At 44.2% G+C, this 26759-nt stretch overlaps 1 protein-coding gene across 1 annotated transcript in view; it reads left to right on the top strand.

Moving 5' to 3' along the window:
• The window catches only part of FYB2 (FYN binding protein 2), a 97203-nt gene that overhangs the window by 21136 nt on the left and 49308 nt on the right, over positions 1 to 26759 (top strand). Inside the window, exons 2-4 of the mRNA XM_060233021.1 lie at positions 634 to 1381; positions 5917 to 6054; positions 19987 to 20020. Coding sequence (XP_060089004.1) covers positions 634 to 1381; positions 5917 to 6054; positions 19987 to 20020 — 920 coding nt within the window. The remainder of the gene's footprint in view (positions 1 to 633; positions 1382 to 5916; positions 6055 to 19986; positions 20021 to 26759) is intronic.

Genomic DNA, 26759 nt, shown 5'->3' with positions numbered 1-26759 from the left:
TGTGCTAACACCTGAGATAATGGGGCAGCCCTAGTAGCCAGGCTTGTGTATTTTGTGTAGTAGATAGAAAATGCCTAGCTGAGGGTCTTGAGGTATTTCACATAGATTTGTTCCATATATGTGTATATTCCTGTTTAATTCTTTCTTGTATGTCTTCATGAAGTCTGAGGATAGTGGTTTATAAAATCTGATTGTAGAGTTGTTGCTCAACCTCCTGTATATAGTTCAACATGTTCATTATGACAATTGTTCATCTTTTGCCCGTTTCCTTGACTGCAGTGTATACAACACAACCATGCTTGTATACAGCACAACCATGTAGAAAAAATGTTATACATTATAGTGTTTTCTGATTCTTCAGTGTTCCCGAGCTAAGGCATTCTGTATAAAATATAGTGTTTGACACTGCAAACGCAGTGTCCTTCTTTCTGTGGTATTGGGTGTATTCATGGGTCTTTCCAGATTACTTTCCCCTGATATTTACTTTAGTTCATTAGTTCTCATTATGTATTTTCTTAAACTCTGAAAAAATTAAGCCCCCTATGGGTTATTCCTCTTGAATTGTATGATAATTAACGTTTAAACATTAACATTGCAATTAATTTTTGGTTTCCTTGTTGATGGATATTTTAGGAAGGAACTGGAGACTTCCAGGCACTTCGAGCAAAGTTTCAAAATGATTCCAATTTTTCTAGTGCTTTGCTGCAACCTGCAAAGAAATCTCCTTCAAGACTCATGTCAGGGCAAAGTACCAGCCATGCATGCCCAACCAAACCCAAGCCCTTGTGCAGAGTGCGTATTCCAGATCCTGAGCAAAAGATTGAGTCCACATCACAGAAGTCTGGAATAGCACAAATAAAGCCTGTAGCATTGCCAAGGGTCAAGCTTCATGAATTGTCTGAAGTTCCTACAAATGAAGATAAAAAAGGCAAAAATTTGCTGGAGACCCTTAGTGCAGAGACTGCACCCGTGTTAGGTTCACCAAAACAGCACTCAACATCTTATCTTCATTCCGGAGAAGATTCGGTGGCAAATAGTTCTTTCCGCCACACTTTGTATATCTGGGAGAATGCTTTCTCTTGTAATGACCAAAAGCATTCTATGCTACCACTGCGACATGCAAATAAAGAAGCATCCATGGCACAACCGAAAAGCGATGTTACTGTCATTGAAGAAGACAGAGCAAAAATAACTGGAAATAAGCAAGGACTAGTATTTGCTGCATCAACAAATCCTCCTCCTTTACATAGTGAGCCTGTTCCTTTTTCTACCATCACACCACCCGTTCCCCCAAGAAGTTATACAAGCTTGGAGAAAAGAGCACATGAAATCATTAATGTTACTGGTTCCACTGAAAACGCTGATGACTCTGCCATGCCAAGTAAGATCATTCAGTGCTCATATGTTAAGTTCCTTAATGTTAATTATATGTAATCTTGATATCTCAAATAGATAATGGCCATAGGTTGTTGTCATAATTCACCACCCCTCCCTAGCACAGCCTATTTGAAACAAAGGTTGGGTCTGGCTGGTGTGAAACAAAGGTTAAGGGCACTCACCTTTTGGAGGTGGGGCTTGGAGTGTGGAAAGTTATGTGATTTGTTTTCATTTGATTAAGTTGGGTCTGGCTGGTGTGAAGGAAGGTCTGAAGGAGATATTTGTTTGTAGACTCTTGAATGTCCTGCAAATAGGTACTAGGAATACAACGTGAACCTTCTAAAAGACAATAGAATTCAGTAATGGGTGGGAAGCTTACGTATTCTCCATAGATTTCCAGAGTTTAGCTAAAGTGTACTGGAATAGTGTCCAAGTTCAAGTTTATTGTTACAGTCAGTGATAGGGTTGCCAAGTCCAATTTAAGAAATATTTGGGGACTTTGGGGGTGGAGCCAGGAGACTTTGGGGGTGGAGCCAGGAGAAATTAGGGGTGGAACCAAGATCAAGACTGTGACAAGCATAATTGAACTCCAAAGGGAGTTCTGGCCGTCACATTTAAAGGGACGGCACACCTTTTCAGTGCCTTCCTTCCATAGGAAATAATGAAGGATATGGGCACCTTCTTTTGGGGCTCATAGAATTGGACCCCCTGGTCCAATCTTTTTGAAACTTGGGGGGTATTTTGGGGAGAGGCACTTGATACTGTACTGAAAATTTGGTGCCTCTACCCCAAAAAACAGCCCCCCCCCAGAGCCCCAGATTCCTGTGGATCAATTCTCCATTATTTTCTATGGGAATAAATCTCCCTAGGGAATAATAAAGTTCCCAGCAGACATTTCCCTTCCCTCCCCTCGCTTTCTGACGACCCTGAAGCGGGGGGAGGGCCTCCAAACCGGGGGATCCCCTGCCCCCACCTGGGGGTTGGCAACCCTAGTCAGTGACCAGCACACTTAATCAATTCATACAAAGCATTTAGCTACAACAAGTAGAAAATGGTGCCTGTCTTAATTTATATAGAACATTTTGTGAAAATAGGGTGTTTTGTGTAGTGGTGGAGTATAGGGTTGCCAAGTCCAATTCAAGAAATATCTGGGGACTTTGGGGGTGGAGTCAGGAGACTTTAGGGGTGGAGCCAGGAGACATTGGGGCGGAGCCAGGAGCAAGGGTGTGACAAGCATAATTGAACTTCAAGGGAGTTCTGGCCATCACATTTAAAGGGACCACACATCTTTTAAATCCCTTCCCTCCATAGGAAATGAAGGATAGGGGCACCTTCTTTTGGGGCTCATAGAATTGGACCCCCTGGTCCAAACCTTTTGAAACTTGGGGGGTATTTTGGGGAGAGGTACTGGATGCTATGCTACAAATGTGGTGCCTCAACCTCAAAAAACAGCGCCCCCCCCCCAGAGCCCCAGATACCTGCAGATCAATTGTCCATTATTTCCTATGAGAATAAGTCTCCATAGGGAATAACAGCGTTCCTTCCCCTCCCCCCAATTTCTCTCTCTCTCTCTCTCACTCACGCACACACTTAACTGTCTCTGGTGCCTCCACAACAAGGTCTGGAAAGTACAAGGGCTACGCTGCTCTCTTACACTTGTCTGAAACGAAAGCAAAACAAACGGAGGGGCTGCACTCTGACGAGGTCTGCTGTTGCTATCCCTGCCCCATGAAGTACTTCCTGCTCCAATTTAAAGGTACACACACATTTTAAAACCAGACCTGTTTGCAGGTCCTGCTGGAGATCTAGAGGTACATGGTGGCTGTGGGGGAGGGGCTTCCCCGACAGCCAGCTGGCTGGGGGTGGGGGGAAGCCTGTAAAACCAGGGGATCCCCCTCTGGGACCTGGGGATTGGAAAGCCTAGTGGGGTAACATCCTGTTTCATGTTCCAAAAATCTGGGAAAAACTAGATCTGCATCTATAAGACTGGGGAGTTTTTCAGGCTTGTAGAAAGACTTATCTTGTCTGTTCATGGCTCCAGTCACTGGATTTAAGTATCCACAGATTTGGCCACATTGAAAATTAGATATATTGTGCATAATCCTGAGAGAGTTAAAATAGGACACAGCAGATTGTAACATACTCATGTAACATACCTATTTTAATCTGTGTTCAGTTCTATAATGTTGTGAGAGAGTGTGTATAAGCATGTGTTTGTGTGTAGGTAATGGTATGAGAGAGTGTGTATAAGCGTCTGTGTGTGTAATGTATAAATACATAAATAATGGGTAACCTGGGTGCATTTCTTATTGCTGTTGTTAACCTTGAAGTAAATGTACCACCAAGCTACTAATCAAAATATATTCTTTATTCATTCATAAATTCTGCTTTATAATGTAATGACTTGACTTGACTAGGATTTGAGAGACCCAGATTGAATGCCTACTTAAGCTTTCTGGGGTGACTTGGACCAGTTACATTTTCTCAGTTTAATTTACAGGAGAGGAGAACGATGTAACCCCAAATAGGCAGGGTCCACTTAGTTTGGGGAAATTAGCTTGGAGACAGGACAAAGGACTGTTGGTTCTACTTGAGATAGACAAAGAGGTGGGAAAGGTTTGATGTCCCTACAAACACCAGACACAGGGCTTTTTTTGAGCAGGAACAAACAGGAATGTAGTTCTGGCTGTCTTGGCATCAGGGGGTTTGGCCTCATATGCAAATGAGCTTCTGCTGGGCTTTTTCTACAAAAACCCTATACTAAACAATGGTGATGTCAGGGGGTGTGGCCTAATATGAAAATGAGCTGCTTCTGGGCTTTTTCTACAAAAAAGGCCCTGACCAGACATGAAGGGTAATCAAGAAGGTGAATAGACTTAAGCATTGATAATTCACAGTTTAATAAAAGGTAATGGTTTAAGGGGAAATCAGGCCTGGTACTGAGTGAATCAATAGGTTCCAGGTGACCCATTGTGCTAAAGTTCTGCATCTCTCCAGGGCAAGGAGTGGGTAGTAGCCAGTCAGCCACTCTGATTTGTGCCTTGAAACTGATTTCCCAGACTGAATCTATTTTGGTCCATTTTGGCCCAAGCAGTGTCCTGTACTTAGGGTATGGGGGTGATAATAAGAGGGGCGTTTCTAGCTTTTTTAGCTCTATACTGCTCCTCAGCAGGAGAAAGGGTCTGACTGCTAACACTTTGGGTACCTGTTTGAGGAAAAGGTAGGCTATAAGTGAAAACAAACAACAGCCGTAATGCTAAGTATACTTACCCAGGAGTAAGCCCCATTGAATAAAACTAAGCTTACTTCTAAGTAAACTTGCACTGTTTTGTACTTGTTAAGATCAATTTTGTCAGGGGAAAAATTATTTGGCAATGCATACTTCTGTTTTCTACTGGCTTTGGCACATTAGCCTTTATAGAGAAATTCTTTTTCCTGGGAAACCAATTGCTTCCCTCACAATCTACAGATATATCAATTAATATCAATATCCCACCTTTATTGGCATAACTCTACAGATAAGTGAATCATACAGCCTGTATAATTTTTGCCCCCTGAATGACAACTCTCCCAGGTTGTCCCTAGAACGCTTTTGGGCAGATGGGATCCATTTCCAAAAAGGTGCAAGATCCAGGCTGAAATATGGGGCCCAAATATGGGGCCCAACTATGCTTTGTTTTCCCCAAGTCTGTGCAGTTAATTATCAGGTGTTTAGGACTTGATTTGCACTGGGGCCATGGCCCTTGGGAAAGAGAGCTTATGCCCCATGTCAGTTCCATGATCTGAAACAGTCCCAAGGGGTACTAGTTGCCCTGCTAGGGAAACATATGTACAAGCCATTTTAGAACTTCCTTTAGGTTGGGGAAATGGTGTGGGAGGAAAACGTATGCTCCCCCTCCTTGCATGCTGTGGTCACAGTGTGAATCAAGCTATATGCATGGAACTGAATTTCCTGCACAGTGCTCTTGACAAAAACATATGGCCCCAAGGACCTGGGGGGAAATGTGACATAGGATCCCTGTTGCGGTAGATCCAGTCTACAAAAAAAAAAAAAAAGCCCAGAAGGAACTCATTTGCCTATTAGGCCACACCTCTGACATCACCATTGTTTTGCACAGGGCTTTTTTGTAGAAAAAAAGAGGAACTCATTTGCATTTTAGGGCATACCCCCTGACAGCACCATTGTTTCCAACTCATTTGAATATTAGGTCACACACCCGACACCAAGCCAGCCAGAACTGTGTTCCTGCTAAAAAAAAAAGCCCTGAATCCAATGAATACTTCCTTCATTCTCCAATGTTTGCAAATGAACCTTGTACTTGTCTTATTGTAGGCAAAGTAAGTTTGTTTGCCTGAGCATTCTTACAACCCTGTTCCGCAAATCAAATTGTTTTCATGCCACCATTTACAAATGGGTAGGTGAATCTGTCGTTCTTCCAGAAAGGATGATCTTGGTTTGAACACTTACAAAGTATCACTAGGAAGGTTACTTTATTTATTTTTGCAAAGTATTAAGATTGTCTCTTCATTCTGGCACAGAAAAACAGCACTGTCTCAAAGAGGTCAAAGTTCCAAAAAACAAATCACTTCCTTCCATTGTGTCACTTGGCCTACCTCCAAAGAAACCACCAAGACCTCCTAAGGTGGATCTCAGTGCCTTCCATCAAAAGCTGCTGGGTAAGATACTTTGTTAGTCTTTGTGAGGGAGGGACATTGCCTTATGCTTCATGATTAGTAGTAATCTTGACATTTTAAAAATGCCTATCAAGAATAGCAAGGGTGTGTTTTGTTTGAGCAACATATTGTGATTGCAAACATTAGGGTCAATTCTTAATGTTAAAGAATAGCAGAATTGCCTATTGCCTTAAGCTAGTGTTCATATCTCTCATTAGTTAGATAAGATAGAAAATGGACCTATGAAACTGCTAATCGACAGAAATTGTTTTGCAGTTATGATCTACTTTCCTGCACTGATATTTAAGGAAAGTTCAGGCACCCTGAAACAGGGCCTTTTTTTGAGCTGAAACACATTGACTTGGCCAGAGTTCTGGCTAAAAAAAGCTTATACGCTCCCCGGTCTGTTCTTCAGCAAGGTGGAGAGGAAGGGGGTAGGGTTCCCAAATCCCCCGCTAGGCCTGGAGACTTCCGATTTGGAGCCTCCTCCCCCCGCTGGCCATAAAAGGGAAAGCGGGGGGGAGGGGAGGGGGGAGAACGGCAGCCCTTCCCACCCAGCCCCGATCGCAGCAGCCAGAGCTCTTCCGTTTTCTCAGGCTGCTTCCCACCCCCAGTCAGCTGGCCGGTGAAGGGAGGGGAGCCCAGCCATGTGCCTTTGCACCTCCGGAGGTGAGTTCTGTTCTCCTGCATCAGATTTCCCAGAAACGGGGGGGGGGGGGGGGTGTGGAGAGGGAAATGTCTTCTCATAGGGTATAATGGGGAATTGATCTGGAGGTTTCGGTGGCTCTGGGGGAGCTGTTTTTTGAGGTAGAGGCACCAAATTTTCAATATAGTATCTAGAGCCTCTTCCCAAAGTATACCCCAAATTTCAAAACGATTGGACCAGGGGGTCCAATTCTATGAGCCCCAAAAGAAGGTGCCCTTATCCTTCATTATTTCCTATGGAAGGAAGACATTTAAAAAGGTGTGCTGTCCCTTTAAATGTGATGGCCAGTACTCTCTTGGAGTTCAGTTATGCTTGTCATACTCTTGTTCCTGGCTCCGCCCCAATGTCTCCTGGCTCCACCCCCAAAGTCTCCTGGCTCCACCCCCAAAGTCCCCAGATATTTCTTGAATTGGACTTGGCAACCCTAGAAGGGGGTGTCTTTGAAAGTGGAGGTTTATGTCATGCCCCAACCCCGTGTAACTAGATGAAACTCTGGGAGATCTGTGAATGAATTTCCAAGGGTTTTTTTAGTAACTAGCAACTGGGAGGGAAGGCCCAGTTCACATCTTGGCAGAGATGAGGTCAAACCCTTCCTTCTCTCCTTTTTTTTTTTTTTGAAAACAATTTTTATTATTCTCCAATATATTGTAATAATACTCATCTATTATTAAAAACTTAGTACCAATACATTACATTTTTCTCCTCCCTCCCCCCCCTTTTCGTGACCTCTGATGGTGCATTTTAATTAAAAGAATAAAAAAGTAAAAGGTAAGAATCTTCATAAAAAGTCTTATGTCCAAAATATAATAAAAATAAGGAAAAAACCATATACTGTATTTATAATCCTTCTTCATTATGATCCTTTAGTCGTTATCATAAAAATAAAATTGAAGAGATAATCCCGTAGTCTCATTTTTAACTATAATCCTTATCAAAATAAATTGAAAACAAAAAAATATAATCACATAGTCTCATTTTTTAACGTTCAGCTATTGTCAAAAATCACCAGATAACCTTTTACCTTCCATTGTTTTTCAACATATTTTTGAAATTTTCCCCATTCATTTTTAAACTTCTCTAGATCATATTTTTTTAAGATTCTTGTAAGCTTGTCCATTTCACTCCACTGCATAACTTTTATAATCCAGTCCCATTTTTCTGGTATTTTGTCTTGCTTCCACACCTGCGCATATAATGTCCGTGCAGCTGAAAGCATGTACCAAATTATTGTCCTATCTTGTTTCGAAATTTTTTCCATTTGTAATCCCAACAAAAAGATGTCTGGTGCCTTAATATTGTAACCCACAAAATTTTGAAATCTCTTGCTGAATCATTTGCCAAAATTGTTTTGCCTTTTCACAAGTCCACCACATATGGTAGAAAGATCCTTCATGTTTTTTACATTTCCAGCATCTATTTGACACCTGATTGTTCATTTTTGACAGTTTTCTATGTGTCATATACCACCTATATAGCATTTTAAAACGGTTTTATTTAATATTATTACATATCGATATCTTCATAGAGTTCTTCCATAGATACTCCCATTGTTCCATCTGTATTTCTTTATTTATATTTATCACCCATTTTATCATTTGAGATTTAACTACTTCACCTTCTGTAGACCATTTCAATAAATTCTTGAAATCAATTTTTCGTTGTCGCCAAACAGCATTCTCTCAAAATCTGTTCTTGTCTCACGCCATCATTTTTAATATCCTGTTCAAGCAAACTCTTGATTTGTTGCAATTGAAACCAGTTATACTTATATTCTAATTCTTCCGCCGATTTTAATTCCACCTTGCCTCCATGTATTTTTAACAATTGTTTGTACAATAACCATTTCTCTTCATTAATATCTGAGTATAACTTTATTACTTCTGTTGGCACAATCCAAAGCGGTTTCCTCTCATCCCCATATCTTTTGTATTTCGACCAAGCATTTAACAAGATCTTCTTCGTGGTCTCTGTGCATTCACACATATGGGTAATCCGCAGGATTGGCCCCGACCTCGGAGAGTTCAAAGCAATCTTGATCGTAGATCTGGCGCGCCTCCCACTTGTCCTGGGAGGAGGCAGCTACTGCGCATGCCTGGACAAGGGGGAGGTGCTTAGCCACTCAGTTTCTTCCTTACCGCCGACCGGATCGCACCTTCCTCGTTGATCTCCAACTTCTTCATTGCAATCTCCAACAATTACCTTCTCTTCGCTTCAATTCTTCATCTTCTACTCCTCCTGGTATCGTATAAAAAAAAAAAAAAAAAAAAAGCCTTCTCTTACTATTCTTTCTGGACTTTCCCCTCCCTCCCCCCCCCTCCCCGGGCGGATGGAAGGAAGGGACAAGATAATCTTTAAACGCTGTACCAGCTGCTCATCCAAAATCCCCTCGTCCGACGGCCACTCTCTCTGCTTGTTCTGCCTTGGAGAGGCCCACCGTCCAGACTCCTGCGTGCACTGCAGCCAATTTGGCAAACAGGCCCGCAAGAACCGCGCCGCGAGACTCAAGAGCCACCTCATGGAAACCACACTCCGACCGGCCATGCCGCATGGCGGACAAAAACAACCCGCGCCATCTTCCCCACACCTCGTGGGAGAGACGCAGTCGGCAGCTTCCGTGGCACAGAGTCCCTGTAAGCCTAAGACCGGCAAACACTCCAAGAAGTCGGACGACCCCAAAAAGCGCCGCCGTTCCGATTCCGCCCACTCGGACCCGACGGGTAGCGTTAGCTCGAAAAAGCACAAGAACCGCCCTCTCGACTCGGCCTCGAACCCGACCACCAAACCGAAGGCACCGAACCCGAGCGCCACTGCCTCCGGATCGATGCCGAAGACTCCGACGTCGAAGTCGACGGCAACACCGTCAATCACTCCGTTGGAAATCATCCGCATCTCATCGAAGTCGCCGTCCATTCCGAATTCCCCACCAGACCAGCTGCTGGATACGCACTCTACCGCATCCGTTAGGACCCGGCCTCTCGACCCCACTAAATTCATAGATCTCGCACAGCCAATAGACGCCCACGCGCTCATCAGAGAACCCTCGACCCCGAGAGCTCTCCCGACTAGACCACGATCTCGCAGTCGCAGACGCACCAGGTCCCGCAGTCGCCGACACACCAGGTCCCACAGTCGCCGCCGCACCAGGTCCCGCAGTCGCCGCCGCACCAGGTCCCGCAGCCGCCGACGCTCCCGCAGCCACCGCAGGGGGAGACACTACTATTACTCTCCATCGAGATCCAGGTCTCCATCCCCACGGAACCGAAGGCGGCACCGACGATCACCCTCCTACGATCGCCATTACCACAGCTACCAAGAGTCTCCTCGCTACCGAGACCACACACACAGACTCCAAACTGCATCGGTCGAACCGCTTCACCACCATGACGACCCTACGAGTCTCGGCGCCGAACCGAAACTCCCGTCGCCACTGGGATCCTTACACGCGGCTCCCAAGACAACACCTCAGCCCGACCTGCACCAAGGAACCGACGACGGATCCGAAGAGGAACTCTCCGACTCCGACCACTCTTCGGGTTCGGACCTACAATCCCCAGACTCCGACATAGCCAAGCCAGCAGACCTATCACCGTCTGAGGGCCCGAGATCCTACCTCGACCTCGTAGCAAACATGGCAAGCTCGCTAAATCTGAAACTCAATACGGACGCTCCCAGAGTCTCGGACGTCGTATTTGATCTAGTGCATGCGGATCTTCCATCCAGCTCCTCTCTTCCCATGCTCCCCGTCCTCCTAGAAACACTCAAAGAAGCATGGGACAAACCGGCATCAGTACCGCCAACATCCAAGAGGGTTGAAGCTCTGTACAAGATACACGCACCTGATTCCAAGTTCCTGTTCACCCACCCGGCTCCGAACTCGATCATTGTGCATTCGTCTTCGAAGTCGAAGCAGACTAGACACCCGGTACCACCAGAACGGGAGGGCAAAAAACTTGACACCATTGGGAGAAAGATTTACGCCCTCACTACAGCCACAACCAAAATCCTCAACTACATGGCATGCTTTTCCGCATACACCCACAACCTGACCACTTCCCTCGCCGCATTGGTACCATCCCTGCCCGAGGCATCCCAAAAGTCAGCCACCACTACCTTGCAAGAAATGGCCAGAGTGAGCAAACAGCAAATCAACACTGCCCGTCACGCTGCACAGTGTTCCTCCAGAACCTTGGCCTCAGCCATAGCACTCCGCAGACACGCGTGGCTCAGGTCCTCCTCCCTCCAACCAGACATCAAATACAAGGTTGAAGATTTGCCCTTTGATGGCCTTGGCCTGTTTAGCTCATCTACAGATGACATCCTCACATCAGTAGACGATGGCAGGAAAAGGGCGAAACGACTGGGAGTCTCCCAACCTCTGACCCAATCCAATCGGCAAAGGAACTGGAGGTCCAGCCAATACAAAGGGACCAGATCCCCACGGCAACAGGAATCATGGAAGCGCAAACCACCGCAGTCCAAACCTTCCTTTCAAAACAGACGCCAAACAACCAAGAAACCTTCAACCACATCCAAACCGTCTCTCTGACCTCCCTCCCCCGAGCCGTCCAGTCTCCCTCCATCAGCCAAACCGATCAACACGACTACAACCATTCTACACTGCCTGGAGGACCATAACATCAGACGCCTGGGTCCTCGCCATCATTCAAAGAGGCTACCTAATAGAGTTTACCTCCACTCCAAGGCACCACCGATTCCTCACCACACCCCCGTCCGCACCCCTGCAGACAGAAATCGCGTCTCTGCTGGACAAAGGCGCGATAGAACCAGTCCCACCCCAATACCATCGCACCGGCTTCTACTCCCGGTACTTCCTGGTGCCAAAAAAGGACGGAGGACTCCGACCCATTCTCGACCTCCGCAAACTCAACCTACACATAACCTACAAGAAATTCCGTATGGTCACGCTTCAGGCAATCCTCCCGCTCATCCCAGAGCGAGCATGGATGGCGTCCATAGACCTCCAGGATGCCTACTTCCACATTACAATCAATCATCATCACAGAAGATTCCTCAGGTTCGCCATAGGGAAGCAGCACTTCCAGTTCTGCTCACTTCCCTTCGGCCTCTCCACAGCACCAAGGGTCTTCACCAAGTGCATGGCAGTAGTAGCAGCCACATTACGCCAGCAACAGATATCAATCTTCCCTTACATAGACGACTGGCTGATCGTCGCCCATTCCAGGGAGCAACTACAACTGGACGTCTCGACCACTCTCTCCACCCTGGCCACCTTAGGCCTCCTAGTCAACCTCTCAAAATCCAAACTAGTCCCTACCCAGAGGATTCAATTCATAGGAGCAGACATCTCCACGCTCTCGCAAACGGCTTTTCTACCTCAGGACAGGGCACTCGCCATACTGTCACTGGCCAACACTATCATCGCCCAGCGCTCCCAAACAGCGCTCACTTTCCAGAGAATGCTAGGCCTCATGGCAGCAACCACAGCAGTTCTGCGGTTTGCGAAGCTGCACATGCGTCCCCTCCAAATGTGGTTCGTAAGGACTTTTCGCCCCCACACACAACATCAATCCACACTACTCACCCTTCCACTACACATTGTGCCATCCCTCAAATGGTGGACCAAGGAACGTCACCTCTACAAGGGCATGCCATTCAAGCAGACACCGCCCTCGGTGATTGTAACCACAGATGCCTCCAAGTGGGGATGGGGAGCCCACTTGGAAGACCTCACGGTGCAGGGCCAGTGGACAGACTACGAACGCTCTCTCCACATAAATTGCCTGGAGCTCATCGCAGTGCACAAGGCTTTGCGGTCCTTCCTCCCATCGCTAAGGAACCAGCACGTCCAGATCACCTCCGACAACATCACCACAGTCTTTTACATCAACAGGCAGGGCGGCACCGCCTCCGTCAGACTCTGCAAGAGAGCCCTGGCACTGTGGCATTGGAGCATAAGCCAGGGCATCTTCCTCACGGCCGTACACCTACCAGGGGTCGAGAACACCCAGGCAGACGCCCTGAGTCGCCACTCTACCAACAACCACGAGTGGTCCATCAACAGCCGATACATCCGACAGATCTTCAGCATCTTCGGACAACCGAAGATAGATGTATTTGCTTCACCGTCAAATGCCCAATGCACCCGCTTCTACACGAGAGGTCCTCCATCCCACCTCTCCAGGGGGGATGCCTTCCTGCAAACTTGGAACGGAACACTCCACTACCTCTTCCCCCCCATTCCACTTATCACCAGAGTGCTACAGAAGATTCAGGTAGACCACACAAACTGCATCCTCATAACTCCATGGTGGCCCCGCCAACCCTGGTTTACGACCTTGCTGCTCCTGTCCAACAACACCTTCATCCAACTCCCTCAAACACGGGATCTCCTCTCTCAACAGGACGGCAGGGTCCTTCACCACAACCCGGCATCGCTCAAATTAACAGCCTGGAGAATCAGTTTCTAGACTTCCCCCCGGAGGTCCGTCAGGTCCTGGTGAACTCCAGAAAACCATCTACTAGGAAATCCTATCTACTGAAGTGGAAGCGCTTCTCACACTATGCCTCACAGCACAACTTCGACCCCAACTATGCCACTATACCTCAGGTACTAACTTACACCTTAACGCTCTCTAGAGCGGGTCTGTCGTATTCTTCCCTGAAGGTACACCTGGCAGCCATCTCTGCTTTCCACCCCCGCATCGATGGCACAACGGTATTCTCTCACCATGCGACCAGAGCTTTCCTCAAGGGCATCATTCGCCTACACCCACCAATCAAACAAGTTCTACCCACCTGGAGTCTGTCTCTAGTCCTGAGCCAACTCATGAAACCGCCCTTCGAGCCCATGGCTTCCATCCCACTACACCTGCTGTCATGGAAGACGGCATTACTTACGGCCCTCACCACAGGTAAGAGGGCCAGTGACATCTGCGCATTCAGAGCAGACCCACCGTATACGATATTTCATAACAGTACGGTGATCCTCCGACCTGACCCGACCTTTCTACCCAAGGTCGTCTCTCCTTTTCATCTAGGAAGACAGTCCACTATACCAGCCTTCTTCCAGCACCCCGCGGACGCGGGACAAAGGGCGCTCCACAACTTGGATGCACGGAGAGCCCTAGCCTTCTACATAGACAGAACCCGCCAAATCCGTAAAGACCCTAGACTTTTTGTCACCTACGCTACCCATGATAAGGGCAGCAGAATATCTACTCAGAGACTCTCCAAATGGATTGTTGCTGCCATCGAACTCTGCTACCAGCTGGCAAAACAACCCATCCCTCAACATATACGAGCCCACTCAACCAGAGCCGTGGCTACCTCGTCCGCCTTCATGAAAGGCATCCCTATAGAGGACATCTGCGCCGCAGCCGTCTGGTCCTCCACATCTACCTTCGCCTCGCACTACGCTCTCGACGTTCGTGCCCGGCGAGATGCCTCCTTCGGACAAGCGGTGCTACGGTCGATCTTCGACTAACCACTGTGAGTACCACTATCATTACGTTACGCTCTAACCTTACATATTCTTACAGATCCAGCACCCACCTCCGAAGAAATGGCTCGCTAATCACCCATATGTGTGAATGCACAGAGACCACGAAGAAGATGGACAGGTTTCTTACCTGTAACTGGTGATCTTCGAGTGGTCATCTGTGCAATCACACAGACCCACCCAGCCTTCCCCGCTGCTGGAAGCTAGTTAGCACAGTTATTTCCACCTATCCGGCGGCGGGAAGAAACTGAGTGGCTAAGCACCTCCCCCTTGTCCAGGCATGCGCAGTAGCTGCCTCCTCCCAGGACAAGTGGGAGGCGCGCCAGATCTACGATCAAGATTGCTTTGAACTCTCCGAGGTCGGGGCCAATCCTGCGGATTACCCATATGTGTGATTGCACAGATGACCACTCGAAGATCACCAGTTACAGGTAAGAAACCTGTCCTTACTTCTTATATAGTGATGTAAGAAGAAGCCGTCCATCTTACTTTTCCCATAACACAAATAAGCTTGCCAACCAAAAACATTTCCATGACTTTCTAATGCCAATAATTTTCTATTTAATAATGTCATCCATTCCTTGATCCACACCAAACAAACTGCATCATGGTACAACTTTAAATCCAGCAATTGAAAGCCTCCCCTTTCTTTTGCATTGGTCAGAATTTTCATTTTAATTCTTGGTTTCTTTCCAGCCCATACAAATTCTGAAAGTTTCTTCTGCCATTTATTACATTGTTTATTATCTTTCACTATTGGAATTGTTTGAAACAAGAACATAACTCTTGGTAAAACATTCATTTTCAAATGAAATGAAATTCTGCCCAATATAGACAGGTTCAACTTATTCCATTTTAATGTCTCCATCAATTTTTTGCCAAAGTTTCTCTTAATTGTTTTTATACAGGTCAATGTTTTTTGTTGTAATTTATACCCCTAGATATTTTATTTTTTAGGTCACTTCACACTCTGTTAAACTTTGTAGTTCTTTCTGTTTATTCTTTGACGTATTTTTACACACAATTTTTGATTTCTCTTTATTTATATAAAAGCTTGCCAATTCTCCATATTCTTGTAGCTTACGTAGCAACAATGGTGTAACATGAGTGGGATTTTCATTTATAAACATTACATCATCTGCAAACACTGTATTTGTAAGAAAAAACTTTCAATTTCAGTCCCTCTATCTCTTTATCTTCTTGGATTTGCATAAGCAATACCTCTAAAGTCATTATAAATATCAATGGAGATAGAAGGCAACCTTGTCTTGTTCCTTTACTAATTATCATTTTTTCCCGTCAAATCTGCATTTATACAGAGCCTTGCTTGTTGTTCAGTATATATCGCCTTCACCATTCTTATAAAATCTTCTCCCAATCTCAATTTCTCCATCACTGCAAACATAAAATCCCAATGCACATTATCAAATACTTTCTCTGCATCTGCAAAAAAATAATGCTACCTCTTTTTCAGGGTGTTTTTCATAATATTCAATAATGTCTATAACTGTTCTGATATTGTCTCTAACGTGCCTCCTGGGAAGAAATCCTGCTTGCTCTTCTTTAATAAAGTTATTCAAATGCTGTTTAAGGTGTTCTGCTAATATTCTAGCATATATTTTGTAGTCATTATTGAGTAATGAAATTGGTCTGTAATTTTTTACGTTCATGGCATCTCTGTCTTCTTTCGGTATCAGTGAAATTACTGCTTCTTTCCAAGTATTAGGTATTTTCCCATCTGTTCTTATAGTATTCATCAACTTCTGCAGTTTTGGTAGTAGGGCCTCCACGAGGACTTTATAAAATTTTGCTGTGAAGCCATCTGGGTGCCTTCCCTAATTTCATTGAATTAATTGCAGCCTCTATTTCTTCTTTTCCAATTGGTTCATTTAATACCTTTTCCATATTTCCAGTTAAGACCCCAAAATGATTTCCCATAGATATGCGTCAATCTTTTCCTTGGCCACCTCTTGACATTTAAACAACTTAGCACAATATTTATAAAATTCTCTTTTGATTCCTTCGTGATCAACAATTTCCTTGCCTCCAGATATAATTTTATTAATCACTTTGTTCTCCCTTTTTTTTTGTTTCATTTGCCAGGCCAAATATTTTCCAGGCTTATTCGCTCCTTCAAAAGATTTCTGTTGAAGTCTTTTTAAGTTCCATTCCACTTCTTTATTTAACAAATGTCTCAATTGACTTTGTAATCTCCCTTATAATTTTCTTCTTCCCAGGCCTCTTTTTAAGCTCTTTCTCCTTCTTTCCAATCTCTTTTTGTATATCCATCACTTGTTTGTCTTTGGCTCTTTTATCTTTATTATTCAATGTAACTAGGATGCCCCTCATTACCACTTTATATGCATCCCACACCATTTGAAATTGAATGTCCTCATTTTCATTTATTTGGAAAAAAGATTTGGTCTCCTTTTCCAGAGACTCTACTACTTCCTTTTTCTGCAGCAAATCTTCATTTATCCGCCATGTTAAAATCTTTTTCATGGGTTTTGCAGACCACATTAATGGATTATGGTCTGCCCCTATTTTAGGAAGAATCTCTATTTTTTTTCGTTATAAGTCCCAAGTTTTTTATAATCTATAACATATCAATTCTTGAGAAAGAATTATGTCTTGCTGAGAAGAAAGTATAGTCATGTTCTTTGGGATTAAATTCCCTCCATATATCCTCCAGACTTTCTTGTTTCATTAGTTCAAAAAAGGACTTTGGTAGTTTTCCATCATTATTTTTTTCCCCCAGATCTATCCAGAATATTTTTACCGTTCCATTAAAATCTCCTATTAACATAATTTGCTCATATGTCACTTGATCTAATTGTTGCATAATGTCTTTAAAGAAAAAGTCTTTTGCTCCATTTGGGGCATTCAATCCCAATAACAAAGTTTTTTTATTATTCAACATCACTTCCACCGCAATAAATCTACCATCATCGTCCTTAAAAATCATTTTTGAGTCTAATTCTTGTTTCACATAAAAAAACACTCCCCTTTTTTTCTCCTTAGCCAATGAACAAAATTCCACACCAAGTTGTTTATTCCATAAAAAATTGTAATCCATTTGTTTGATGTGTACTTCTTGTAGGCAAATTATATTACATTTTTGTTTCCCAATCCAATGAAAAGTTGCCCTTCTTTTTTGAGGTGCATTTAGTCCATTTACATTCCAAGAAATTATTTTATTTTATTTTTATTTTATTTTATTTTATTAGATTTATATCCCGCCGTACCCCACCGAGGCGGGCTTAGGGCGGCTCACAACACTTGTAATCCATCATGGTTCTTTATTTTTAATATGTTCCCCAAAACTCCTTATGTTCCTCCAAAAACTTCGACATTTTTTGAGTACTTGTAATTGTAAATCTCCTTCCTTTGTATTCAAAACTTAGACCCTCTGAAAGTATCCATCTGTATCTCATTTCATTTTCTCTCAGCTTGTCAGTCAGTTTTTTGTACAATCTTCTGTCATTTATAACTTTCCTTGGCAATTCTTTCATGATTCTTACATTACTGCCATCCACCGCCAATGTATTTTCAAATTGTTTACTTAGAATCCTTCCCACCATATCTCTTGTCACCAATCTCACTACCACATCCCTTGGTAGTTTATTTTTCCTAGCATAGTCTGAATTAACCCTGTAGATATAATCATAAAAATAACTGGTTTCATCAGGGTCATCTCCCAAAAATTCAGCAATGATTTTTATTATATATGTCCTTAAATCAGTCTCAGCAGATTCAGGCACCCCTCTCAAACGTATCTGATTTTCCATTAATTTACAGTCTTGTAGTACTGCTTTCTCCTGCATTTTTTAAATAGTGGAATCCACCGTTTCAATTCTTGCATCATGGTTTTTCACCTTTTCTTCTACCTCCTGCACTTTCTTTAACACTGCTTGGGAATCTTTTCTGAGCTCTTCAATGTCTTTTTTTAATTCCTTCTTACACTCAGTTACTGAATCTTTTATCACTTTAACCAATCTTGCCTCCATGGCTTCTATTTGTTCCTGCATTTTGGACATTTTTGCTTCCTTAAGTGACCTAGCCCTCATATGAATCTGCTTTGCTCCTGATTTATGGATAGACATCACTGCCTGCCCATTATAAAAATAGGCTTCAAATTTGACCTCACCAAATCAGTTTTTGAATGTACAGTCTTAAAGATTGAAGCATGTCCTTTCAGATAAGCCCAAAATCGCCATTCCCAGAAGTTCCTAGGTTGAGATATTAATTTTTTAAAGGAGATATCAGAACGGAATATAGTTTGTAAAAAGCATTGGGCAGCTGCTAGCTTTGGGGTGCTGAGCTGGAACGTAATAAATCTTCAAGAAAATGCTGCCTTTCTACTTGCCAGCCAGGCACTGGCTCTCCCTTGCTTCCAAAAAATCACAGCCTTTTGTCTTGTGTTTATTTCACAGTACTTCCCTCTCCTCCTGGAGCACAGGGTGGGGGTGGGGAAAGGAATGCCAGGGTGACCTTTTTCACAAATGTAAGCTGTATTTCATACTGGGGTGGGATGGGAAGGAACAAGCTACGAATTATGCACGTGTGTGGCAGGGATGCCAACCTCCAGGTGGGACTCAGGGATCACTCAGAATTACAGTTTATCTCCAGATTCCCCTGGAGAAAATTGATGCTGAGATTCCTGTCCTCCCCAGACTCCATCCTTAAATCCCCAGGAGTTTCTCAGCTTAGATCTGGCAACCTCGCCCCCATCCCCACCTTGTGTCCAGGGAGGATCTGGCAACCCTATGTGTGAGCTGAATGGAATGAGTCTGCTGATATTCTTGATTGCTGCTTTAAATCAAACTTCTTCTTTTTTCTTCCCTAGATTATTTTCTGCTTAAACTTGAACTACTTAAAAACCTAGAGTGCTTTGGTCAGGTTCTTTATTCGTTTATTTTGGATACAACTGAACATATATTTTGCTATTTGGTCTGTAGTTCTCCCCTCCCCCGCCCCCAATCACCAGTAGAATTCTACAGCATTCTTGGTGCTTTTGCCAAAGTTTTCTTGTGGTCATGCAAGTTTGGACTTTGGAAGTTTGTTGCTGTATAGGAATTGTTTTGATGTGAAAGAAGAGGTGGGCTTTTGGTGCAATGTGATGGAAGTGACATCATTAGAAGGAAGCTTTGGAAGTGACATCATGTGACCGTTGACCTGGAAATGATATCACAGGATGTGACACCACAAAAGTGATGTCACATTTTGGCTCCTGGCTCCACCCCCAAAGTCCCCAGATATTTCCTGAGTGGGACTTGGCAACCCAAGGCAGGTCCCACAATTACTGAGCCTGAGAATGCCTTCCTCATACCCATTTGTTACCCAAATCAGTCCCCATGTCAATCCCATCACATGAAAGCATCCTCTATACAGTGCCGCACAGCCCAGCTGGTTCTGGGACAGCTTCTTCTCCCTTCCTCTCCACTCCTTCTCCCTTTAAACTCTCAAGGGCCGTTATTTTCTGAGGGTGGTAGATCTGGCCTCCAGAATCTGGAAGGGGACAAGTGAGGATAATAGCATTTTTCTTTCAATTTGAGTCTTTGTGCTCTTGTTAACCACTTGTAATATGATTTGCAATCTTTATTTTTTTGGAATTCTATCTAGCATGAAAAAATAAACACTTCACTGCCAAATTCTACTTTTCTAGTGTATACTACAACATTTATTTTTAAATAGAATGGCAGAATATAAATCTTCAAATAAATAAATAAATAAAACATTGTGTTTTCAGATGCTGTAGATGATGAGTATCTGACTCCTGAAAAGTAAGTATGTATCTTTTTGTGTGAGCATTTGTTGCCTGGAAACCAGAGTTCTTGAAACACACTCATGTAAAGCCAGTGATGTCTGAAACCTGAAGGCTGAAAGAGAGGGCAAGCACTAAATGGTTACTTTAAGATGCCCACTGTACCTTTTTGTGTGTGTGTCTGTGTATGCACGCTTTGTTGTGTTTTTTTGTAATTACCATTTAAATGTACATTTCCACAGAACATACAGAAACTTAAAACAACGATTGTATCAGTAATTCCTAGCTTTGGAAAGAAACAAGCCCATGTGGCTTTTGAGTGTCTCTCATAATTTTATTTCAGTTAAGCAAGCTTTTGGGGGGAGGGGGGATTGTGGAATGGTATAGTACAGCCTGATTTTGGATGCTAAGCAGGCTCAGTACTTGGATGGGAGACCACCAAGGTAGACTTTGGGGAGGAAAGCAATGGCAAAACACTCTTGACAAACTACCTCTGCATCTCATTTACCTTAAAAACCCTATGAGGTCTCCATGACTCTGGTGTGACTGATGGCATGTCACACACACAAGCAAGCTCTTTATTGTACCCTTTCAAAAGCTGCAGTTGTCACTGTATGTCCCTTTTTTATATTTAGCTGAAATTATTGCCCTAGAACACAAAGGTCCCAAATCCATAAATAGCTCATTTCCCCATATAAAGCTCTCGGCCAAGTGGTCTTTTTGCCATAGATTCCCTGTTCAGCCCAGATGCTTTCATTGCTTTAACATTACAAGGTTGCATCTGAACAATGAAGAACACATTGAAACTCACAGTAATGTCTATTTCACTCTTCCCCCTGCAGCTGAGTCTCATAAATGCATCAGGAGGTAAAGTAAAACTCTGCAGCAGGAAGATATACCCCCCCCCCCCCGCTTTCTCCACCAGATAAATGCTGTTATATCAGGATTGGAAGAGTATCCTTGGATTCAGCCATCCATTAAAGTATCTTTCTCCTCTTCCCCAGATCATTTCACTTGGGGAAAAACAGGGGAGCTGAAGCCCCTTCTTCATGCACACTATAGTCCCAGTTAAACTTGGGTACCCCATGTAGGGTTGCCTACCTCCAGGTAACCATCAATAGAGATCTCCTGGGATTATAAATGATCTCCAAGTGACAAAAATCAGTTCACTTGAAGAAAATGGCATATTTGGAAGGGGGATCATTGGAGTCCATTGATGTCCCTCCCCTCCCCAAATTCCACTTTCCTCAGGCTCCACCCCTCAAATCTCCAGGTATTCTCCAGTCTACAGTTGGCAACTTTAACTTTGTGTGTGGGAATTTAGAAGAATAAACAGTTCATGTCTGAATGTCACAAGGACCCTAGGTTCTCTGTTGTGTGAACTGGTAAGCCAAAAAGTGGTTACTTCAGCCCAGAGACCGGTTTCCAGCAGTCACATGATACAGGAAATGGTGTTTTGGAGCATATGAGGAATGTATTGACCTTACTATTAAGTAATGCTACCATCTGTGGAAGACTTTATGTCACAAACTCTTCCATGATTATGTGTGACCTGGGATAAGGCTCACTGTGAAGAAAAATATAACAGGCTCTAGAAAGAGGCTCTGGGTGAGTGCCCTCACACCCTTGCTGTCTCCCCACCCACCCAAGTGAAGGCATTCACTCACCCCCCCAAAAAAGGAGAGCTGATTTCTGCCATCTGGAGAGTAGTTGTAATTCTGAGTGATCTCCAGCCTTCACCTGGAGATTGGCAACAGTGGTTCCCCAGGAGGAAATGGTTGGTTTGGAGGCTGGTGTGTATGGCACTGTACCAGTCTGAGGCCCAACCCTCCTCAAATCCCACCATATCCAGGCTCCAACCCTTAAATCTCCATTAATTTCCTAATGTGGAATTGGCAACCCTATCTCCTTCCCTTTATCTGCCTCTCTGACTTCATCTTTCTGTCACCTCCCCACTCCTTGCAGCCTCTACCTAGGAAAAGGACAGTCTTTCTCCACAGTGGTGGTGAGACAAAGAAACTTATATCTATCTCCTCTCCCCCTTTCGATCTGCACCACAACCCTGTGAGTTACGTGAAGCTGGAGTGTGTGACTATCCTGAAATCACCCAGTCAGCTTCTACAGCAAGACCCTGGGTCTGGCAAATCCCACTCTGAAACCCTACCTTTTAGGCCCACAGAATTTCCAGGGATTTTCCACCAACCTGGAGCTGGGAGCTGTAGTCAGGACTGGCCTCAATGAGTTCTGCCTCAGAGGCCTTTAGAGATACCTTTCAGAACAACACTCTGATAATACTGACTTCAGTCTCTCTCTGTCTTGCTTTCCCTCCCTATCTGTCTCTCTCTGTATCTGGTCTACTGTGACAGGACACTATTTCCCCCCCTGTCACTGGGTGTTTCCTTCCCAGAGGAGGATAGGGAGGAGTCTTCAGTCAATCAAGGGAGTCCTCAGCCAACTGAGAGAAAGCTTTCTTTCCTCCTCCTTCCCTCAGCAATCATGGGAAGGCTTTCTTCTTCCTTCAACCCTTAGCCAGTCAAGGGAAGGCTCTCTCCTCTGCAAAGCAGTGCAACAGGCGGCTTAGCCAATGGGAGAGTAGGAACAGAACCAAGGTTGGTTGCCTTTGAGTGGAGGAATCAGCTTGGCTGGCTAGCAACAGCCACTCAGGTGGGAGAGAGGAGGGGAGTCAACCAATGAGTTCTGCCTCAAAGGCCAATATAGCAATTGAAAGGGCCTCCCCCACCAGCATGTACTGAAAGAACCAAGCTTGGTTGCTTTTTACTGAAAAGCAAGATTAGTTGTCTAGCAACAGCAGCAGCCACTGCCTAACAGTTTCCCCAGAGGGCCAATCCGTGACTGTCCTTGAGCCACCAGTGGGTGGGGGAGAACAGAGTCGCCAATACAACGCAAAAGTAGTTGATGGTTTGATGGGCCAAAGGTGGATGTACCACAGTCCCAACCAATGAGGGAGCTCGTTAGGGTTGCCAAGTCCCTCTGCCACTGTGGCGGGGGATGCCTCTCTCTTTTGCAAAGCATGAGTGGTGCAATGATGTCACCTGGAAATGAAGTCACTGGGCCAGCCACATTGTGCTGGGGACATGCTAGGATTCATGGTAAAAGCTCTGTGGTACCAAAGAATTTTATTGCACATCCTAGAGCGTCCCCAGTGCAACACTCTAAGATTCACTTCTGGGTGATGTCATCACATTGGGCACATTGGGCAACAATGGGGCTCTTTGGGGGTGGGGATTCCCCCAGTGGCAGGTTGGGGCCTCCCAAACCAGGACCTGCTCTGTGCAAGAAGGTTGGGGTCCCCCAAACCAGGGGATCCCCTGCCCCAGTGGGAGCCAGGCACTCCTAAAACTTGAAAGGGGAATTAGATACAAAAGATTAGGAAGCAGAGCTTGTTAGTCAACTCCTAGGAAGCATGAATACCTGACTGCTATTTACGTCTTCAAAAGTTAATTGCTTGCTTTGCTTGAAATATGGAGACAAGTTGTTTTCGTAAGTGATACTAGGTGCTGCAGAAATCTGCTAAATGCAACCTTTCCCATGAATCTTGTTACTCCTATTAATACTACAAGGCTACAGATCCAATTCTGCTTTATTTCCTTTCGTATCTCACTGGCACTCTTTTGTTTAGCCTGCAGTAAGTAAAGCATGAGATGTGTGTGTTAGTGTGCTGTTCTTTTTTTCTCCAAAGAAGCTTGCTCAATTCCTGCACAAAATTTCTGATCCCTTCATTCTCAGTGGTTTGACATTCTACAGTTATATACTGTTCCTGTAAACACTCTGGGCTAGTTTAATCCGCAGATGCTAAGAGCTGGATTTTATTGTTATCGCTGTCTGACAGCAGATGAGTTTTTGAGTTCCTGTTTGCTAATGTTTTTGCAGCAAGCACAAGTTTAAGCTACGTAAGTTGTTGTCTGGTGGCCTCTGTTTAGACAGCCTTTTGAGAATGGCTTATGTTTTGGATCTTTCTGTGTGAGAGTGTTTAATTGGATATCTGGTAGTGTGATAAAGCTGATAAATGTGTCCTTGAAAAGATTATTCATAAAAAATTTAGGAGGATGTATAAACTGATGAGTGAGCTAGGACAAGGAAGCTTAACTGTAAAGATCTCTGATAGTTTTGCTGAGGCAAGAGGGATCTACTTACTTTGCAGAATTAAGGATCCAGCTGAATTGTGTTTGAAGGGAAAAGGAATTTCCAGGGTCTGGTTATACTTGGAGTTGCTTTAGTGTTTGGCAGCTGGTTGATTTTCCCAGAAGCATCCAGTAACTTTGTTCTGACTTAATTAAGGGTTAATGTATGCACCAGGCATTCAGAAAACAGCAGCATGCGCATGTACACACACACACACACACTTTATTAGAGGACAGGCCGATATCCTTGATACTTGGCTGAATACTCCAGTTTCCTGTTCTCTCTGGTTTTCCGTGGCAGCTGCTAACTGACCAGTACGGGTGTGGGTATGCAGGTCTTCTGATAAACTGGCTGAGCCACATGCTTCTGAATCTATGCATAACAAGTTTGTCTTGGCTTTTGTCAAATCCTGCTGTTGAAATGATTTGTGTAGTGACCAATCAGCCGGATGCATTTCTGGCTTAGTGGAATAAGAGCAGAGTAGAATGGCTTTGTCCCTTTCAGGGATACTCCCTCCCCCCCCCCGCCCACCCCCCAAAAGTCCATTACTCTGCTGTTGCTGCTGCTAAATTAAATTTTCTTGGCTTTTACTAATACTGTGCTAATGAATCATAATAAAATTGATTTCCCTGCATGTTTCAGAAATAACATTTTTTTAATTGTATTGTGCTAACACAAAATGGGCATTAAGCCTTTTTTTTTCTCTGTTCTCTGCCAGAGTTTCTTCATTTTCACTCAACAGTGGGCCCATTGCCTCTTTTATCTTGCATTTGCTTCTCACATATCTGAAGCTTTTCTTGTTGTAGTAAGCCTCTCTGGCCAGCTTTAGCTCATCGTGAGCTTTGACCTATCTGATAGCTGACCTTCAGTGCGTAGCAACCCACAGATACTATTCTTTAGAGGTATGTCCTTTCCTCCATTTCTTGAACATTTCCTTTTTCTCCCTTAGCACTTCATGGAATTTTCTGTTCATCCACATTGGCTTCTTGGATCCTATAATATAGTGGGTTCAATGCATTTAAGAGGCAAAGTAGTAGTGAACATCAGTACAGCATTAGGTAGGCTGCACTTCAAGACTGAGGAATTGGGCCAACAGGGCCAACTATATACAACTCGGTTCCTGCGTGAGCATGTTATTGGATCATTCAAACCAGCAAGGGTCTTGTGATTGGTGTAGGGCAGCAAGGATTTGGATTCTGCTTCCCATTGTTCCCGAGTTGTTTCCTGAAAGAAGTTGTTGGCAAGACAGGTCAGGAACATGCATGACTGTGGAAACTTTACAGAGTTTGTTTCCCAGCACACATTAGAGAAGTTGAAGTCACCCATAACTACAAGGTCATGTTTGGCTTCCCTGTCAAGTTGTTCAAGGAGAGCAGCTACAAGGTCTGTAGCAGACTCCAACCACAATATCGTTTATCCTTCCTTCCCTTATCCTCACTCAGATACTTTCTTCTGGACTGTTGCCCTCCTCCTCCTCTAATACGTAGCCCTGAACGTATTAGAAAGGACTATGTGGCTCTTGGTCAGAAGGAGAAGGAGCTGGGCGCACAGGTTGTGTTCTCGTCAGTGCTTCCTGTTGAAGGCCGTGGCTTAGAACGAGAAAGACGAATACTTCAAATAAACGACTGGCTACGTTGATGATGTCATCAGGAAAGATTCGGATTTTTGGACCATGATTTACGCTTTCGAGATGGTGGTCTTCTATCGGGAGATGGTTTGCACCTTATGGCAGTAGTGAAAAGGGTGTTTGGTAACAGCCTTGCTAACCTAATAAGGAGGGCTTTAAACTAAATTGTATGGGGGAGCGAGACAATAATTCAAAGCCTTGTATGATGCCAGAAACTGGTGATAAGAACATTAAAGATTTGCAGAGAGTGGCACATACACTAGGTAGAGGGATGGTGGCTCAGTGGTAGAGCATCTGCTTGGGAAGCAGAAGGTCCCAGGTTCAGTCCCTGGTATCTCCAAAAAAGGGTCCAGGCAAATAGGTGTGAAAAACCTCAGCTTGAGACCCTGGAGAGCCGCTGCCAGTCTGAGAAGACAATACTGACTTTGATGGACCAAGGGTCTGATTCAGTATAAGGCAGCTTCATATGTTCATATGTTCATAGGTAATGTTAACTTGCAGGCTTGTACGGAAACCAAACCCTCAGGATGCATAAAACATGGATTCCATTGTCTCTACACTAATGCACAGAGTATGCGAAACAAACAGGAGGAACTGGAAGTTCTAATAAAGGAAGGAGACTATGACATAATGGGCCTTCCTGAAACTTGGTGGGATGACACTCACAACTGGAATATTAGGATTCAGGGGTACAACTTATTTAAAAGGGACAGGCAAATGAGAAAGGGCGGAGGTGTAGCGGTATATGTGAAGGAGGTATATACGTGAGGAAATATGTTAATCTGAGCATGGCAGCTCAGTTGAAAGTCTCTGGGTAAAATAAAAGAAGTTAGAAATAACAGTGATATTTTTGTGGGGGTCTGCTATACACCACCAAGTCGGTCAGAGGACTTGGATGAGATACTTCTACAGCAGATTGCAAAGTTCTCCAACAGAAGGGATACAGTGATCATGGGAGATTTCAGTTACCCAGACATGTGTTGGAAGT

The sequence above is a fragment of the Heteronotia binoei genome, chromosome 2 (genome assembly GCF_032191835.1).
Source record: "Heteronotia binoei isolate CCM8104 ecotype False Entrance Well chromosome 2, APGP_CSIRO_Hbin_v1, whole genome shotgun sequence".
In the NCBI taxonomy this organism is placed as follows: domain Eukaryota; kingdom Metazoa; phylum Chordata; class Lepidosauria; order Squamata; family Gekkonidae; genus Heteronotia; species Heteronotia binoei.
This window is presented reverse-complemented; position numbering and strand designations above follow the sequence as displayed.